Source organism: Canis aureus, chromosome 10 (assembly GCF_053574225.1).
Source record: "Canis aureus isolate CA01 chromosome 10, VMU_Caureus_v.1.0, whole genome shotgun sequence".
NCBI lineage: Eukaryota > Metazoa > Chordata > Mammalia > Carnivora > Canidae > Canis > Canis aureus.
In genome coordinates this window covers 26,868,080-26,885,001 of record NC_135620.1, presented here as the reverse complement: position 1 = coordinate 26,885,001, position 16,922 = coordinate 26,868,080, and the positions used below count along the sequence as shown (strand labels likewise).

Here is a 16,922-nt window from a genome sequence, read left to right as displayed (position 1 = left end):
AGCTTATCCTCCTCTTATTTTAATGGGATTTGGGGAGGGAGTGGAGAGATGGACATGAATGTTTAGTCCACCACATTTAGCTGGAAAGAAATCTTCAATTTTTTTAAAAAAAGATTTTATCTGTTTATTTTAGAGAGAGAACACGAGCAGGGGGAGGAGCAGTAGGGGAGGGAGAGAATATTCAGCAGATTCCGCCCTGAGTGCAGAGCGCAATGACCCTGAGATCATGACCTGAGCTGAAACCAAGAGTTGGATGCTTAACAAACTGAGCCATCCAGGGGCCCCAGAAGTCTTCATTGATATATATCGACCTGAGGACAAAGAAAGATCATGAATGGCCCAGGTAATGGGTCTAGTTTTTTTTTTTTTTTTAAGATTTATTTATTTATTCATGAGAGAGAGAGAGAGAGAGGCAGAGACACAGGAGGAGGGTGAAGCAGGCTCCATGCCCGGAGTCCGACATGGGACTTGATCCCGGGACCCCAGGATCGTGCCCTGAGCCAAAGGCAGGCACCAAACTGCTGAGCCACCCAGGGATCCCTGGGGTCTAGTTATTTTAAACAATAAATTCAGGCATGGTCCCCTCCTTCCCTTGCAGTAAAGCTTCTCCTTCTTCCCCCTGCCTGTACAGATACTGTCTTTCTTCTCTTCTGTGTCTCCTGTCCAGCTCATGTCTGGAAATGAGCCGAGGGCCTGCTGGCTGTCCACCTGCCAGCTCCCTGTGCTGTGTTAGTGCCTTATCCACAAGGCACTGAGCATGTGCTTTATTTCTTGGAATTCTTGTGTTCTCTTATCAGTTCCCAGACCCCAAGAGCCTCCATAGACTCTCATTTCCCCTTGAAGTCTGTTTTGGACCCAAATGGGACCAGTTGTTAAGATGATGATTTTTGTGAAGGACATTCCCCAGTTGCCCCAATTCTGAATTATGCTGACTCTTCCTGACTCTGAACCTTGACTCTCTTCTTTCTCTGCTGCCCCTTCTATGCCTTTTTTCCCTTCCTATCCCTCACTCTACTTTTTTCTCAAGAGGTCCTTTCTATCCAGCCTTTGAAGAGGTCACTTTCTTGAGGGATGTGCTCAGGCTTTGCTTCAGCAGGAGCCAAGAGCTTAGCTGAGGCCCAGGTCAGATTGTGAACATCTGCTGGTATGGGGGCAAAGGGAGAGTACTTAGATGCCAGGAATTCTCTCTCTTCCCTGTCCTGCCCCTAGCCTTCTCCTTCTGCATAGTGTGTGCATGCATGTAGAGTTTTGTGTTTTGTAGTTGCTGATGCAGTTTTCTGAGGTTTGGGCTATGGACTGAAACCCCAACTTTGACAAGGCTCCCTGCTTCTTCTAGCCTGGATTCCCCACACTTTCACAATCTGTGTCTTCTCCCTTTGGCTGTTTCACTATCTGATGGTGACAGACACCCACAGGAGGATGGAGAGTATGTAGTTGGAACACACTGTGGTCTTGGTATTACCTGGTTCTGATGCTGTCACAGGGATTGAGTGCTGTCAGTGTTGTGGGTGTGTGCATACACAGGTGTGTATACAGACATCCTGATGAATTATTTTTAGTTGGCATTTATTGAGCTGTCACTATGGGTGACAGCACTATGGTGACAGCTTACCCTGTGGTAAGCACTTTATGCATATCATTTCATTTAATGCATGCAGCAGCTAAGGAAATTAAAACACAGAGAAGTGAAGTAATTGGTTGAGGTCACACAGCTGATAGAGACAGAGGCAGTGTTCAAACCCAGATAGCGTTGACTCCAGAGCCAGTGTTTATAACTACTACATTATTTGACGTCCAGGCTCCATTTGGACATAAAGTGGCCCTGCAGATTGGTAACCAATGAGTATTGGTGCCTAGAGTTGACATTTTTCATTGGAAGTGTGAGCCTGGAAGATGGAACCATGTAGTTACCAAATCCCAGCAACTAGACCCTGTAGACAGATGATCAATTCTCTGCTAGACTTGGCTTGTTTAGTCATCTTTGGGTGGGGAAGTGAGAAGTAGGGGTCTTCAAATGGGGCACCTGGGTGGCTTAGTCGGTTAAGCTTCTGATTCTTGATTTTGGCTCAGGTCATGATCTCAGGGTTGTGGGATGGAGCTCTGTGTCAGATTCCATGCTCAGTGGGAAGTCTGCTAGAGATTCTCTCCCTCTCCCTCTCCCCCCCTTCCCCATGCCCTCTCTCTCTCAAATAATAAATAAATAAATCTTAAGAAAGTCTGGGATGCCTGGGTGGCTCAGTGGTTGAGCGCATCTGCCTTCGGCTCAGGGCATGATCCCGGGGTCCTGGGATCAAGTTCTGCATCGGGCTTCCTGAGAGGAGCCTGCTTCTCCCTCTGCCTGTGTCTCTGCCTCTCTCTGTGTGTCTCTCATGAATAAATAAATAAAATCTTTAAAAAAAAATCTTAGAAAAATCTTGCAATATATTCCTAATACCCTTCCATGTTAGCAGATACATTGCCATACCGTTATTATTGAAACCAATTTCTTCAGTCAAATTCAACTTATACTCATAATAAAAAAAATTCAAACGGTACATAAAGTTATAAAATGCGAAGTTAACCTTCTCCCAGGCCTTCTCTCTGGAGGGGACTATCTTGGGTAACCCTAGGGAATATATATATTATGCTTTTTAGCATACCTAAATAGAAGCATTCTATACTCATTGTACTTTTCTTAATATAAAATCCTGGAGTTCTTTCCAGACCCTTGTGCATGGCTGTATCTTATTCATTTTCTCTGCTGCATCTTATCGAGGAACTATATAGTTTATTTAACTAGTCTTCAATTGATGGACATTGTTGTTACCAATTTTTTCTTTTATAGAAAATGCTTGAGTGAGACTTATGCATGTTTTGGAGTACACGCAAGTGTGTAAGCAGTAGTACAACTGTATTTGTGGAGTATCATCTTAGTCGCATAAAGTAGCTCAAAGAGAGTGCATTAAAAAAATGATAGTGCCAAATTGTTCTCAAAAAATTTTTTAGGGTGAGCTCTTGCCTTCTGCTAAGTTGTCAGCCCTCTGGTGAAGGCGTTCAGGGGTAGACACAGGACAACTCTGAGAGCACCACCTCTCTCCGCCCAGCTGCCTGTTTGGTTTCCTGTTTGGAACAGCTCTGTCTCTTCCTGCTGTGGCAGTCCCCTTTGCTTCCTCTGAGTCCAGGTTCCCCCTCAAGGTGATGCCCCTAGATTTTGGTATGATACTTTATTCTGAGGTGAGGGAGGGTTGTCCCATGTTTAGAAGCTGACTGCTTAGACCCTTGCCTCCATTTGTTGGGTAGCTAGTGGCTGGGAAAGGGACCCTGGCCTTCTGTGCAGCCTCTTTCTTATACCTCATTATTATTTCCAGAACCGCTTAATCTTTAACCTCATCGGCCAGGGCCGAGGTTTATGGGGACTCAGTTGCTTGATAATTGAGCAGCCATTTACTGGGCCATCAACAGAGCTGGTTGGGAGGGATGTTAATGGGACCCCATTAATGAAATGGCAGTTAAAATTCTTTGGCCATGTTGTTTACATCAGGCTGCCAAAGCTGAGCTGAAAACCTTTTAGCCATGGGATGGAAAAGTCATTGGATTTCACGTGTTCATGGGGAGAAATAGCCTTCTTTTGACTGAGTCATTTGAGATCATGGAATGAAGTGATTGAATTAAAGGCAGCAAAAAAATGTTGACAAATCATTTAAAAAACATGAGCCTCTGACTCAGTGAGGGTTATCTTGTGAAATTGCTTCCTCCAACTTGGCATCATGAAATGATGACAATGACAGTAATGATGATTGTAGGAGTTCTTACCATTTCGGAATGCGTGCTAGGTGCCGGGCATGATGGCACACATTCCATAGATATTACTTCATTTTGACCACGTGGCTGTGAGAGGTAGTTACTATTTTTCTGACTTATAGATGAATAAATTGAAATGCCAGAAAGCTTTAGTAAGTTGCCCAAGATCACATGGTTCGTGAGTGGCAATACTGGGATTCACAGTGAGGTTGCCTGATACCGGAGCTTGTGCTCTGAGCCCACTACTTATTTTCACACCCACCCAGGCTGGTACAGCTTCTCTGTCTGGGGCGGTTGCCTCACTCCTGCCTCCCTCTAGTTTTTTGCTTCTAACTCAAAGGTGGCAAATGAAGCAGTAGTGCAAGATGTAGCTAGTTTTTGGAGAACAAGGTTCTTTTAGGAAACTTCCCTTATCCTTCTATTCTCTGGGTAACAGGGAACTCCGTGTGTTGAATCAATAACTGTGAACTGCACAGTTTTGATGTAGTTCCTTGTGTGGGTGTGCGTATGTATATGTGTGTGTGTGTGTGTGTGTGTGCATGTGTGTTAGAAAGGGGGAATTAAGTCACCTGGGAAAGAGAGCTCATATTCCACCATTCCCAGGGAGGGGAGAGGTAGTAATATTTAGAGTCTAAGGGCTAGTGGCCATGACCTTTGTGGGAAATGGTCAAGGTAGAGCTCTTTTACTTTCTGTGAGACTTTTCCCTGGAGCAGGGAAACGGTGGGCCCTGAAAGCCAAACCCTGATTCAGGAAAGCTTACTTCTGCCCTCCAAAAATAGGGCAGTAGGGGACAGAGAGATGTAAAGCAATTCCATTTGATTGTTTTACCTCCTAAAATGTTTTGATCCTGTTTGTGTGTCCACCTGTGTCAGCTAGTCATTCCTTGGGCAAGTGTGGGTGTAGTGGGGAGTGGGGACGGTGGTGACCAGTGGTTCAAGTCAGAACTACTCATTCCTATTCCCTGGGGCTGCTGGCTCTGGAATAATGGGGTTCGTTTCTTCTGTGCAGGTCAGAGAAGGCGTAGATGGGTTTTCACTTCCATTTGTTCTGGGCTTGTAGTTTAGATGACTTGATTAGAGGCTTAGTTTATTTCATCCCATCAAGAGGGAGGAATGGGTTGGGATTAACTTGGGAGATTGCCCAAGCCCTAGGCACTCCTGAAGAATGGGCAGGGACGTGCAGTACATGCAGATGTGCTGGACACAGAATTCAGTTTCAAGCAAGACAAAAGGTGCAGACCCTGCTCACCTGGCATTTGTGGTCCCAGTAGGAAAGAAAGACCTCACATGATAAAACAACCTGGTTAGGGCTATGATAATTTATTATTTTTTTGTTTTGTTTTGAGTTCTTTGGAAGCATAAGAATATCACTTCATCTAGCCTGATGGGCAGAAAGATTAGGGAAAAAAATCTCATTTCAGAGGTTAGGTCTAAAATTTGAACCCTGGACTGGCGCCAGAGTGTTTAGAACAATACTCTTGTAAAGCTTTGTTTTGTTTTTAAAGAAAGATTTTTAGATTCCTCTTTTCTTTGTCTCTCTGCAATAGCAACCCTAAGAATGATTCTTAGGGTGCTCTGACACCTATATTGAATTTTACTACAATGGCATGGTTAGGACAAATTATCATCATCTTGGGGACTAGGAATGTTTGTTGTCATCCTAAAGCCTTGGTATTTAAAATCCCGGCTCTACCACTTACGGCTGTAAGTGTGCGATCCTAAGCGCATGGCTAAATAGCTTTCAAAGCTTCCATTTCTTGATTTGTACAATGGGGATATTGATACCTCAGCAAGGTTTTGGGGAGAAGTGCATGCCACAGTACATGTAGAATGCCCACACGACGGGAGCTACTCTGAGGACATGCCCTCGGCTCTCTCCAGGTCTGCTTCCTTGAAAAGATGCAGCTGCACCCCTGGAGCAGGCCTGTTCTCATCCTCTTAGCTTTGGGAAGATGTGTGTGTGTTGCTTGATGGGGAAAGGACATCAGGTTATCTGGTGTCCCCTGCCTCCCTCCATAATCTCTCATCTACACAGACAGGAACAGACATACAAAACTTGGAACGTAAGCCATGTGTATTACTTATGGTAAAGGCTGGTTAATTATGACTCTTAACCAAAAGCCTAAGTGACTGTTCCTCCCTTTCCCTCACCCATTCTCATTCTTCTTTAAGGAAAATGAAGGAAAAAGACCAGAAGAGTTAGAATTTATTATTGGAGAGCTCGTTTCTAAAGAGTTAGCCCATGGTGAGAAGACACTGTGCTCCCTGTCCCCCACAATCTAGCCTGCTTGGCTCTCCATTGTTATCTCCTGGAGCCTGGCACAGTTTTTTCAGTAAACATGTTAGATGAGTGAAGATACAGCCTAGGCTCTAGCTAGACTGGGCTGTTGCTGTTTCCTGGACAGTCCCTGAATTTTCCAGCTTCCATACTGTAAATTATACCTGGAGTGCCTCTCCCACTTGTGGCCCTGTGGATTTGGAGTTGGAGTTATTGGTGCCTTGTCTTACCCTCTTAAAAACCTCGTAGGCATCAACTCTGCTTTCTTTATTTTTGAAGAAACACTGCATCTGGCACATTATGCATACGTTCTTGAACACTTGCAGTGATCTCAGTAAATGTGAGTTACTTGTATTTGCTAATTTAATGCTCATACACCTTTATGAAATAGGTACTATTTAGCCCCATTTGACAGATAAGAAATTGGATCATATAGCACTGGAGAGTTTGTTGATGGAATTAAAGTGGGTCTCTAAAGCCTTTGGGGTCCGCAGCTTTATCCACAGGACCTGCAGTCCTAAGGCATATCTCTGATGCACTGGAAAAGCTTCTCTGTTGAACAATGCTGCCCACAGAACTGGACTTTGTGAAGCAGGAACATGGACTGATGTAATAGTCACCCTTCATTTCTAAAGAGTTTCTTAAAGATCTCAAAATGGCCTCATCTGTATACATATTATCGTCTCTGAGCTTCAAAAGAACCTTGAGACCTACATCAGCTATTACAGTCCCATTTTATAGATGATGAAGTCGAAGCCTGGAAAGAAGTGACCGTAAGAGGTGGAGTTAGGGCTCAAACCCAGAGACCTCCTCACACTTAGCCAAGGCTCCTGATTGTATTCTCCTTTATTTTTCATTTATTTTTAAAGATCTTATTTTATTTATTCATCACACATACACACACACACACACACACACACACACACAGAGGCAGAGACACAGGCAGAGGGAGAAGCAGGCTCCATGCAGGGAGCCTGATGTGGGACTCAATCCTGGATCCCAGGATCATGCCCTGAGCCGAAGGCAGACGCTCAGCCTCTGAGCCACCCAGGCATCCCTGTATTTTCCTTTAATATGGCAAAGCAAAGCAAAGAAAGAATCCACAAACAAGTGTTAAAGCTAGAAGATTCTCAGGGAAGTATCTTCTGGGAGCAGAGGTGTTCCTTTCTGGGAAGCAGCTGGGAGGAGGGCTGACTTGAATACAAAGTCTGCTGGGGAATCTATGTTTCCCAGGAGATCAAGTTGGCTAGAGCATCCTAGCTTGCTTTCCTATCTTGTCATTTCTGAGCATCACTAACAGAAAAGGGGGGTTGATCCCCAGGCCATGGGCACTCAATTCTGTCTCCTCAGATAGCAGGAGATGGGAAGGAGTTTCCCTCTTTGCTGCCTTTCATTGTGTTTCCCTGCTCATTCTCTCCAAATCTCCTGGGTCCCTGGGTGCCAGTCCTGCATGGGGAGCCGCTGCCCTCTCCCTCCCAGCTGCCCCCTCCTTACCAGCTACTGTTTCCTGGAAGGATTTCTGGAAGGGTTTCAGTGGGAAGTTCCAGATGGGCACAGCAGCAGCCCACTTCAGGAAGAAGGGACCTAAATTCAAATTCTGTGGTGCCCCAAAGTGGGGGAGATGGGGAACTGTGGGGGTTGACTGTTTCCTACCTCGATTGATCTTTGAGAATCTCTGGTTTGTTCACCAAACCACCTAGAATACACATCACTGTGCTTCATCTTCCTTTGCAAAATCCTAGCCCATCTACCTTCGGCTTTATGAGCTTTGTGGAAGTACTTTTCATATCCCAGGTTTTAACTTCTTAACTCCTCCTATTCCCTTCATTCTTTTCTCTCCTCCAAATGTCAGGGTTTTGGTCAGCCAAAGACACAGCAGGAAGCCTGTGTGTGGCTCTGGGCCACAGGAGTGTTGGTGCTGCTTTGCCTGGCTCTCCTGCTGAGCTCAGCGTTGGCAGGTCTGCAGAGTCTTGATGTCTTGTATTTTGTCTTGCTGTGGTGGCTGCTTTTCCTCTCCCCTATTTCTGTTGTTGCCAGCAGATGGAGGTCTCTGGTCCAAAGACTTCTTGGACCACAAAGGGCATGTAGGGAAAATCATGTTGCTTTCTTGGGCTTCCAGGCCAAGAATGAATTCCCATCACCCAAAGGAGATTGTTCACTTGCTTTTATTTAAAAAGTTTTAGGAATGGAAACACCTGGGTGGCTGAGTGGCTGAGTATCTGCCTTCGGCTCAGGGCATGATCCTGGAGTCCCAGGATCGAGTCCCACATTAGGCTCCCTGCCGGGAGCGTGCTTCTCCCTCTGCCTATGTCTCTGCCCCTCTCTCTCTCTCATGAATAAATAAATAAAATCTAAAAAAAAATTTTTAGGAATGGATAATTTAAAAATAATATTGTATAGTCTTAAATATTAAGGAACTCTTTTGAGAGTCTAACTTAAAATCTAACTTTAAAAAAAAAGGTTTTTAAAATTAATTTATTTGAGAGAGAGAGTGAGAGAGCACAAGTAGGGTGAGGGGTAGAGGGAGAAGCAGATTCCTCACTGAGCAGGGAGCCTGATGCAGGGCTCAGTCCCAGGACCCTGAGATCATGACCTGAGCTGAAGGCAGATGCCTAACGGACTGAGCCACCCAGGCACACCCTAAGATCAAAGCTTTAATTAAAGGCTTTTTCCTCTTGATGTACAGAGAAGCAAGACTAGCATTACTTTATGGCATTTGCCTCCCTTCATAAAGGATCTCCCTTTAAAATTTTTTTTCTATGTCCAGACATTCCTGAGCTTCTTGATGGACAGGCCTTAATTGTGAGCTCAGTAATCTCACTGTGCCAGTGGGGAGCAGGTGGGGAGCCCTTTTGGTCCAGTGAAAGATGGACAAGATTTTTTATAACTGGATCTCAGAGTAAAACACTAACATTTGGAGGCTCTGGATGAAGGGTGTATATGAGAATTCTTTGGATTTGAAATTATTTCAACATAAAGTTTGAAATGGTATTTTTAAGGAATGATTAAATCTTGGTTTGGCTTTCAGGAAGCCAATGAATGTGAGAGCAGAGCTGAGTATGGTCTGACTTCCCTTTTCATTGTGCAGGTGCAGCCGAACTGGTATGTCCCAGGTCACGGAGGGGCTGGTCAGACCACTAGGCGGTAGCCCACAGTGGGAACTGGAAGGTGAAGCCTCTAGAATTATCCAAAAAGACACAAGGCCAGAGAGGAGCCATCAAAGAAAGAAGAGTGGGAACCCATAGCCTGGAAGGAGGGCAAGGAACATAGATGCTCCTGGGGGCAGTGGGGCAGAGCCATGAGAGGCCTGAGGAAGGAGCCCGGTCTGGGGCACGGGACCCTGTGATCTCCAGAACCTGCTGCACCAGGAATTGTCACCTCCTGAGCCACTGTACCTTGGCATAGCTTGCAAAAATGCCCATCACAGCATGAGAGTGAAGCAAGAGGAGCTATTGTAGCTCTATTTCATAGGTGGATAATGAGACCTAGGGAGGTGGTGCCATTGCCTCAGGGTCACAACTTGCAAATGGCAGAGTCAGCATTTGAGTCTAGTTTCCCTCTTTCTGAAATGTACACTCCTTTACTGACCTTTCACTGTCTCTACCATCACAGGATGGTGGCCTGGGCAAATGTCAGGGTAGGGATTATACTTGGAATTTCCCTTGCATGAACATCTGGCCTGTGTGTTTTGTCTCATTCTAGGTGTCTCCCAGTTGCCCTCCATCTTAATGGTTTCCACTGGTCTGCCTGTCATGGACCATTGCTAGCTGTCGTGGGGCCAGCTCTGTTGCTTCTGTGCCTGGACACATGCTTAGTTGGGCTTCTTTGTGAATCAGAGACCGTGGTAGGCTTGACTTTGGACCCAAAAGGATGATGCCTCCCGCCAGCCTTCAAATGTTGACTTAGTACCAGAACCCCCAGAGACTTCCAGCCACACAGCAGTTCTGACCCACTTTTGTTTGGCTGAGCTGCAGGGGGCACCATCTGCAAATCTGCCAGCTTGTGCCTTGAGGGGAAATGAGCTCAATTAAGTAGGCAGGTCCCAGTGAGGCTTTTCTGCAATGCCATTATTAATTGCATGGAGCATGGAAAAAATATAACCTCACATCTCTCTGCCCCATTTTCATCTCTGTCGATGTTCAGGATGGAGGATCACACAGAGGGATTTCTTTGCTGCCAAACTAAGAGGCTAGTTTCCCTTCAACCAGGATGTGCTTTCTCTTTGCCTCTCTGTCCTTTTTCCTCATGCCCACCCCTAGAGTCCCCAGGACTTCATTGTGAGCTTCACCGATTACCATGGCCACAGAAGGGCAGGAGTTGTGACTTTGTTTTCTGAACTTCAGCCTTTTTTTTTTTTTTTTTTGAGCAGAGCAGCACTTTCCAGAGGTGATGCTGGGGGAAGAATTTCTTAGCCTAAGTCTGGACCAGGTGTGCAGCTTGATATCCAGTGACAAGCTGACCGTTTCTTCAGAGGAAAAGGTATGGCATGCCCCTTTGGTGAAGCAGGAGCCTCTCACACGGGAGGTAGATGAGAGGGATTTGTGGTTCAGTGAGGCTGTTTCTCTTTTTCACCAGAAAAAAAAAGCTTATTTTTTCTCCTTTTAAATAATTAGAAAAAGGCCTTCTGGCCCATGACCACTACCTTTGCTATCTGGACTCTTTAGGAAGAAATAATGCTGCTGCTGCTGATGGCAACAAAACTGCCTCCATCAACTGGATGTTGACAGTTTGCCAAGGACTCTGCTAAGTGCCCTGTTCTCTGCATTTTAATCAACCTTCATCACAGCTCTGGAAGAAGCAGGCATGGCTCTTGTCCCCACATTACAGATGAGGAAAAGTAACTTGGAGGAGTTAATTAGCTTGTCTGAGGTCACTCAGCTGGTCACTGCAGAGCTATGGTCTACCTGTCACCTGGTCTTAGCCACTGTCCCACATGGCCTTTTGTGAGTATCGTTGAGCATTTAAGCCAGAGCCGACCTTTGGGGAACATCTATTCTAATAGGGGATTGGAACTTCTACTGTTGAGGAAACTGAGGCCCGGAGGAGTGATAGGATCTACTGAAGGTCACACAGTGAGTGGCCATGGCGAAACTAGAACTGGGTCTCCTGATACCTAGTTCCCTACCTCACTGACTACATACCACTTCTTTGGTGCTGTTGGCTTGACTTCTGCCCACTGCTTTAGCCGACCCGTGAGTGCTGATCTGTCCTACCTCTAGGTCTTCCTTTTTGCTGATTCCTGCTTGGATTATCCTTCCCTTCCAGCTCCACCTGGTTGAATTCTAAACCAGTTCCTATTCCCCTTCTACCAGGAAGAACTTCTGTACTCCAAGACATGTCATCTACTATGCTGAAAAATAACAAAAACTTTGGTGTTGGCCAGTAGGGTCCAAATCTCATCTCTAGTATTTACAAATTAGTTGGTGACCTTGGGTGAGATAGATTGCTTCTTCATCTGTTCCCTCATGTATAAGGTGAGGATAGTAATAGGGCATATTCCACAGGGTAGTTGTGGGATACAGTTAAATGGGATAAAGTGTGTAAAATGCCTGGTGTCATACCTGGTACTTAGAAGGTGCTCATTCAGTGTTAGCTGAGTTGTTTATTGATCATGCATCTGGAATTTATTCCTTTCTCCTCTGTGTTCTAGGATAAATCACCTTGTTCTGCTTTCTATTGCAGTTAGTTTTGATCCCATTCTACCTCCTCCATTCAACTGAGAGTTCCCTGTTGGTAGCAGCCACATCTTGTTATTCTCTGCATCCTCAGAGATGCTCAATAAGTGCTTCTTCGATTGTCTTAGTCCACTCATAGTGTACAAGCTTGAAGTCCTTTTCTGAGGAAATATTTAAGGAAAAGCCTTTGAGAAGATTCTTACATTGGAGATGAGTGTCCAAAGCCACATATCTAGAGAATACGGTGGAATCACAAGCCCCTGCCTGTCGTCCTGCAAAAGTTTGATCAAGAAGTAAAGCAGTTGAAAAAAAAAAAAAAGAAGAAGTAAAGCAGTTGTTGATTGGAATCATGGGCTGCCCCAAGAATTCAGAGGGATTTCCAGAAGGTGACTGGCCCAACAAGCTGGATTGTCCCTTAGGCCCAAAGAGCCTCCTTCTTCCATTAACTGATGTGAGATATCACCTACGGGATAAAGAATGCCTCTGGCTAGGCCATGGGCCCCTTCCTTTCCCGGCCTCAGCAGCAAAGACTTGCTCACTTCTTGTCAAGCCTGTTTAATGTCTCCTCTGGATTGTGCTACCAAATTGGCACAATTTGAAAGAATGAACTAGTTAGTTGGTTGACCCTGCAGTTGTTGGTACTGTTGGCCAGTTTGGGCCCTGCTTGAGTGTGTCCTCAGGTATAGTCTGAAGAAATGTAAAAAGCTGTATAAGCAGCATGATTTGCATCAACTTTGTGGGTATTTGGGTTGAGGTGGGAAGCCCTGCTACCTTTAACTCCTGCTGGCCCATCCCACTCTGAGATCATAGTAAGCATTCTTCAGGTGAGGGCTTATCTGTGCTTGCTGTGTCAGGGTGGTGGTGGAGGCAGGTTGTTAGTAGTAGGGAGAGGCGTTTTTGTGCTCTGGAAACCACTGGGGCTTTGAACTCAGGAAGGCCTGTTTCCATGCTGGACTTAATGCTTACTGGCTCCGTGGTTTTCAGAAGTCACTGGTCTCTTTGATCCTTCATTTTCTTCCATGTAATATGGGCATACTAAGAGTACCTCCCTTATAGAGTTAGGAGGATCACAGATACTGGGTGTGAAAAATCAAATGTAGTGTTCAGCAGGTGGTAATAAATGGCAGCTGTCATTGTCATTACCATACTCCTCTGTTTTGAGGCACCACTGACAATGGTAAATGGTATCAGTTTTGCTGCTGATAATGGAGAATAAGCCATGGAGTTATTGCATCTTTCCATAAGCAAAGAAGTCTGATATTAAATCTACATGCTTAGGACATGGTCTTTAGTGGCTCTCATTCATTCATATGCTTACACAGGAGTTGCTTGCTATGTGTAATTGGTGTTTAGAATGTAGGTATTTTTCACGTTCAAATTATTTGTAACTTCAGAGTTATGTGGTGCTTTCCATAAAGTAGATTACTGATGATCTTGATCCCTTTGATACCTTTAAGATTGGCAGTATATAGTTTTCTTTTTTTTAAAGCTGTATTTTTAAGTAACCTCTGAACCCATGCTTTAACTCACAACCCCAAGATCAAGAGTCACATGCTCTACCAGCTGAGCCAGCCTGGCACTGCTAAGATTGACAGTATAATTTTGAGGCTTATCAAAGAACAGTGGGGTTTGGCCTGAGTTTTCTATTTCTAGTTTTATTTCCCCTTAATTGATTACAAATTGCTGGAAGCTTTTCACAATTAGATGTTTGTTGCTTGGCTGCTAGCTCTTTAGGCTTTGAAAATTCTGTGATATGTTCCAAGAGATTTGGTGATTTCCACTTCCCTTAGTTATATTTCATAACAGGTAATCAATCTCTTGTATGTGCAATAGCCTTTTCTTTCAATATTGCATTGTAGTGAATTTATTGGAATATATTTGAAGTAATATCAGGGATCTTAATTTAAGCCAAAATTGAACTTCATTTAATGTTAATATTTGCTGGGGCACCTGGGTGGCTCAGTCAGTTAAGCATTTGATCTTGATCTTAGCTTGGGTTTCAATCTCAGGGTCATGAGTTCAAGCCCTTCATTGGGCTTCACGCTGAGTGTGGAGCCTACATTAAAAACAAAATGAAATACAAAAAACAAAATCTGCAGAAAACTAAACTGCACAAATAATCGTATATATATTCAGCTAAATCCATACTTGAACAGCAAATCAGCTTCATTATGACTTCATTTCCTAAAGCCCACAGATTTCTTTCAACATATATTAAAAAATGCAGCCAGATTTCAGATATTAAAATGTGAAAAAGCCAAGCATCTTAACAGGGAGGAAATATGGTATTTTAGTAATGAGGATTATAAGTGGCTGTGGCTGTGGCTAGGCCCAGGCAGTTTGCTTGTCAAGGAGTTTGAAAGTAGAGGTTCTGTGTGTGGAGTGGCTGAGTTCCAATAGTGTCCACTGCTTTACTGGGCTGAGTGACTTTGGGCCAGTTATCTGTCTCACACTAGAAAGTATGCACCATATACAGTCATGGATTTTTCTGTCTTATGGTCACTTATGGTCAGAGTGGTATTGGTAACAGGTTCATGGTAGACACATTAAAAAAAACCAATTTATTGAATGAATAAGAGAACTTCTCTACATCTTAGTTTTCTCATATGTAAAAGGTGGATAATGAGAGTAGAGTATATCTATCTTATGGAGTTGTTCTGAGGATGAAATCAGATGACACGTAAAAAGTCCTTAGCCCCCAGGAAGTGTTCATTCCTGTAGGATATGATTATTGCTGCTATTATTACTGCCACTATACTTCTGCTATTCTTACTACTGCTCACTGTTGACTGGGGGCATTTCTCAAGGGGACAAATGAGGCATTTTCTAGAGCCTGAGTTAGTCTGGATGGTTGTGTGACCTCAGCCTGGTGCCTAGCACGGGCAAATTGGGAGTAGCCTCTTGCTCCCCAACGTTCTCAGCCCTCTTGGCCCCATCTGGACTTCTCCCAGGGCTCAGATACTGATCTTCCTCCAACACCACTTGCCATTGCCCAGGCCTTATGTTCTCCACTAGCCGCAAGCTCTTTAAGGACTACGAGGGTGCCTTCACCATCTTTGTGTCATGCACAGTCCCTGACACAAAGTCCCTAGTGGTTCTGTGGAGGGTGCTGAACAGATATGCCCTGAGGGAGTGAATGGGCAGCCTGGTGCTGGACGCTGTCCATAGCCAGCTGAGGTTATGGGAATAAATTTTCACATTTTTCCAGAGAATAAGGACAAAAGTGGGAACTAGAGGTCAGAGGAGACATGGATCCCTGCCATTTTCTCTCCTGTTTTTCCTTTGTGTAGTTTCAGTTTTAAAATTCCTGTTATTTGAAGGAGGACAAAAGGACCTGGGAGGAGTTACAGAATCATGAGTCCTTTGGGTAGGACCCCTCCCCACTATGACCCCTGACCATCTCCCCTTCCCAATGGTAGAGCAGAGGCACACCAGAGTAAGCCCTTCACATTCTCCTGTTTCTTCCACAGAGGAGGTGTCTTGGGTCACAGCTCTGCCTGTGAGCAGATTGTCTGTTTAGTGTGTTCATCTTTGAGACCCAGAGTTTGGCTCTCACCATGGACAGCTTCTGTGACCCAGGAGTGGGCAGACTAAGCAACCCTCCAGGACAGACCCACTCTAAGGAGAAGAGTGATGACTCTCAAGTTGTAGTGCAGGTTTGCCACTGAATTGCTGGTTAATAGACTTCTGAATCTTTGCTTTCTTAGCTGGTATTTATGTTTCTACTACTCAAGAATTCTGTGCCCTTCTTTTGAAACACTGTTGAAGTTTTCAGAGTGAGTAGTAATGGGGAAATGGCCCACAGTTTAGATACAGGTCAGGAAGACATTGGTTAGGTCTCTTAAAAAATTATAGTGTCAGGTGTGTGTTATAATGAGCACTACCGCTTACTTTCTGTAAGATTACATATTTAATGTGCTGTTGCCTCCTAAGCCTGTAATTAGAAGCCAAATACTGGTATCTTCTGAAAGGGATTGGGTCCTTGTCTCCCAGAATCATTGATATTGCATGCCCTCCTGTCTGAACTCTTAGCCTTTCCAGCCAGTGATAGGTGGAGGATGCTGGCTGGAGCTCCTTGGCTACTGGTTTAGATTTGAGTGCTTGCTGCCCAGGTATCATCCAGTGATTGAGCAGGTGCATCCTGCTGCCTTGCCTGAGCTGTTGGAAGCCCCACCTTACTATGAGGTTAGTAGTCAGAGTTGCCAGCTTTTCAGCTTGCAAACAGCCATCTGGCCTGGTCCCTGGTCACAGCATTACTCCTTTTACTATCCTCCTTTGGAAAGTGCAATTCGGTAAGCATCTAGGAGCAGAATAGCACAGCACTATGACCAAAAATCTCCCTTGATTGGCCACCATTCTCCAGTACATTTCACACATCATTTTCCCCCCCCAAAGTGACATTTGTATTGAAGTAAGTTCACAGGGACATGAACAAATAAAAAGTGTGCAGGTCAACTTTCTGCAAAGTGAAATACCCTCCTACCTAGCACATACATCAAGAAATAGAACCCTTTTCCCATCACTGCCTCCCACCCCAAGAAGCATAACTACCCATTCTAACTTCTCATGGATTAGTTTTGCCAGCTTTTTAACCTTACATAAATGAAATGCTGGGCTGTGTATGCTTTGCATGTGATTTCTTTTGCCCAGCATGCTATTCGGCAGATCATTTCTCTTTCTACACAAAGTCCCAAGTCAGAGATTATTGTCCCCATTTTGCAGAGGAGGAAACTAATGTGCTTTGACAATAAATAGCTTTGTAATATGAAGCTAACTGCATCTGCCTGCCAGGCCCCTGCTCTCTATGAACACATGCGCACACCCTGACGGGGAGACGGAAGTGAGTGACACTCAGGACCATTAAGAGCTCGCAGTCTGGATACAAAGCATATCCTTATGTGGCTGAGAGAAGTAGTTGCCTGTAGTCAAAGTTCAAGGAAAGCACTCTCGAGTATTTTATTGTTAGGTGGGGAAGACCTCATAAAAAAAGGGAATATTTGAGCTAAAAATCAGAGAATAAGAGGATTTTGGAAAGCCATCATGGTTGAAGGGATCATAGGACTATAGACGTAGAAGTTTGGAATACCTTATTTTACTTGGGGGAGTGGTAAGCAATGTGATGAGAGCCCAGGGTCTTTGGTAGGGGTGGTGGGAGAAGAGGCTGGAAATGGAATAGGTTGGGGGGTGAG

The 16,922-nt window shown here is 44.6% G+C and overlaps 1 protein-coding gene across 4 annotated transcripts in view; it reads left to right on the top strand.

Moving 5' to 3' along the window:
- The window catches only part of KLHL3 (kelch like family member 3), a 113,315-nt gene that overhangs the window by 48,495 nt on the left and 47,898 nt on the right, over nucleotides 1–16,922 (top strand). For 3 of the 4 annotated variants that reach the window (XM_077911801.1, XM_077911798.1, XM_077911800.1), the window contains exon 6: nucleotides 10,428–10,537. The exons of the other annotated variant lie outside the window; for it this stretch is intronic. In XM_077911801.1, the coding sequence (XP_077767927.1) occupies nucleotides 10,428–10,537 (110 nt within the window). The remainder of the gene's footprint in view (nucleotides 1–10,427; nucleotides 10,538–16,922) is intronic. 4 annotated transcript variants of the gene reach the window in all.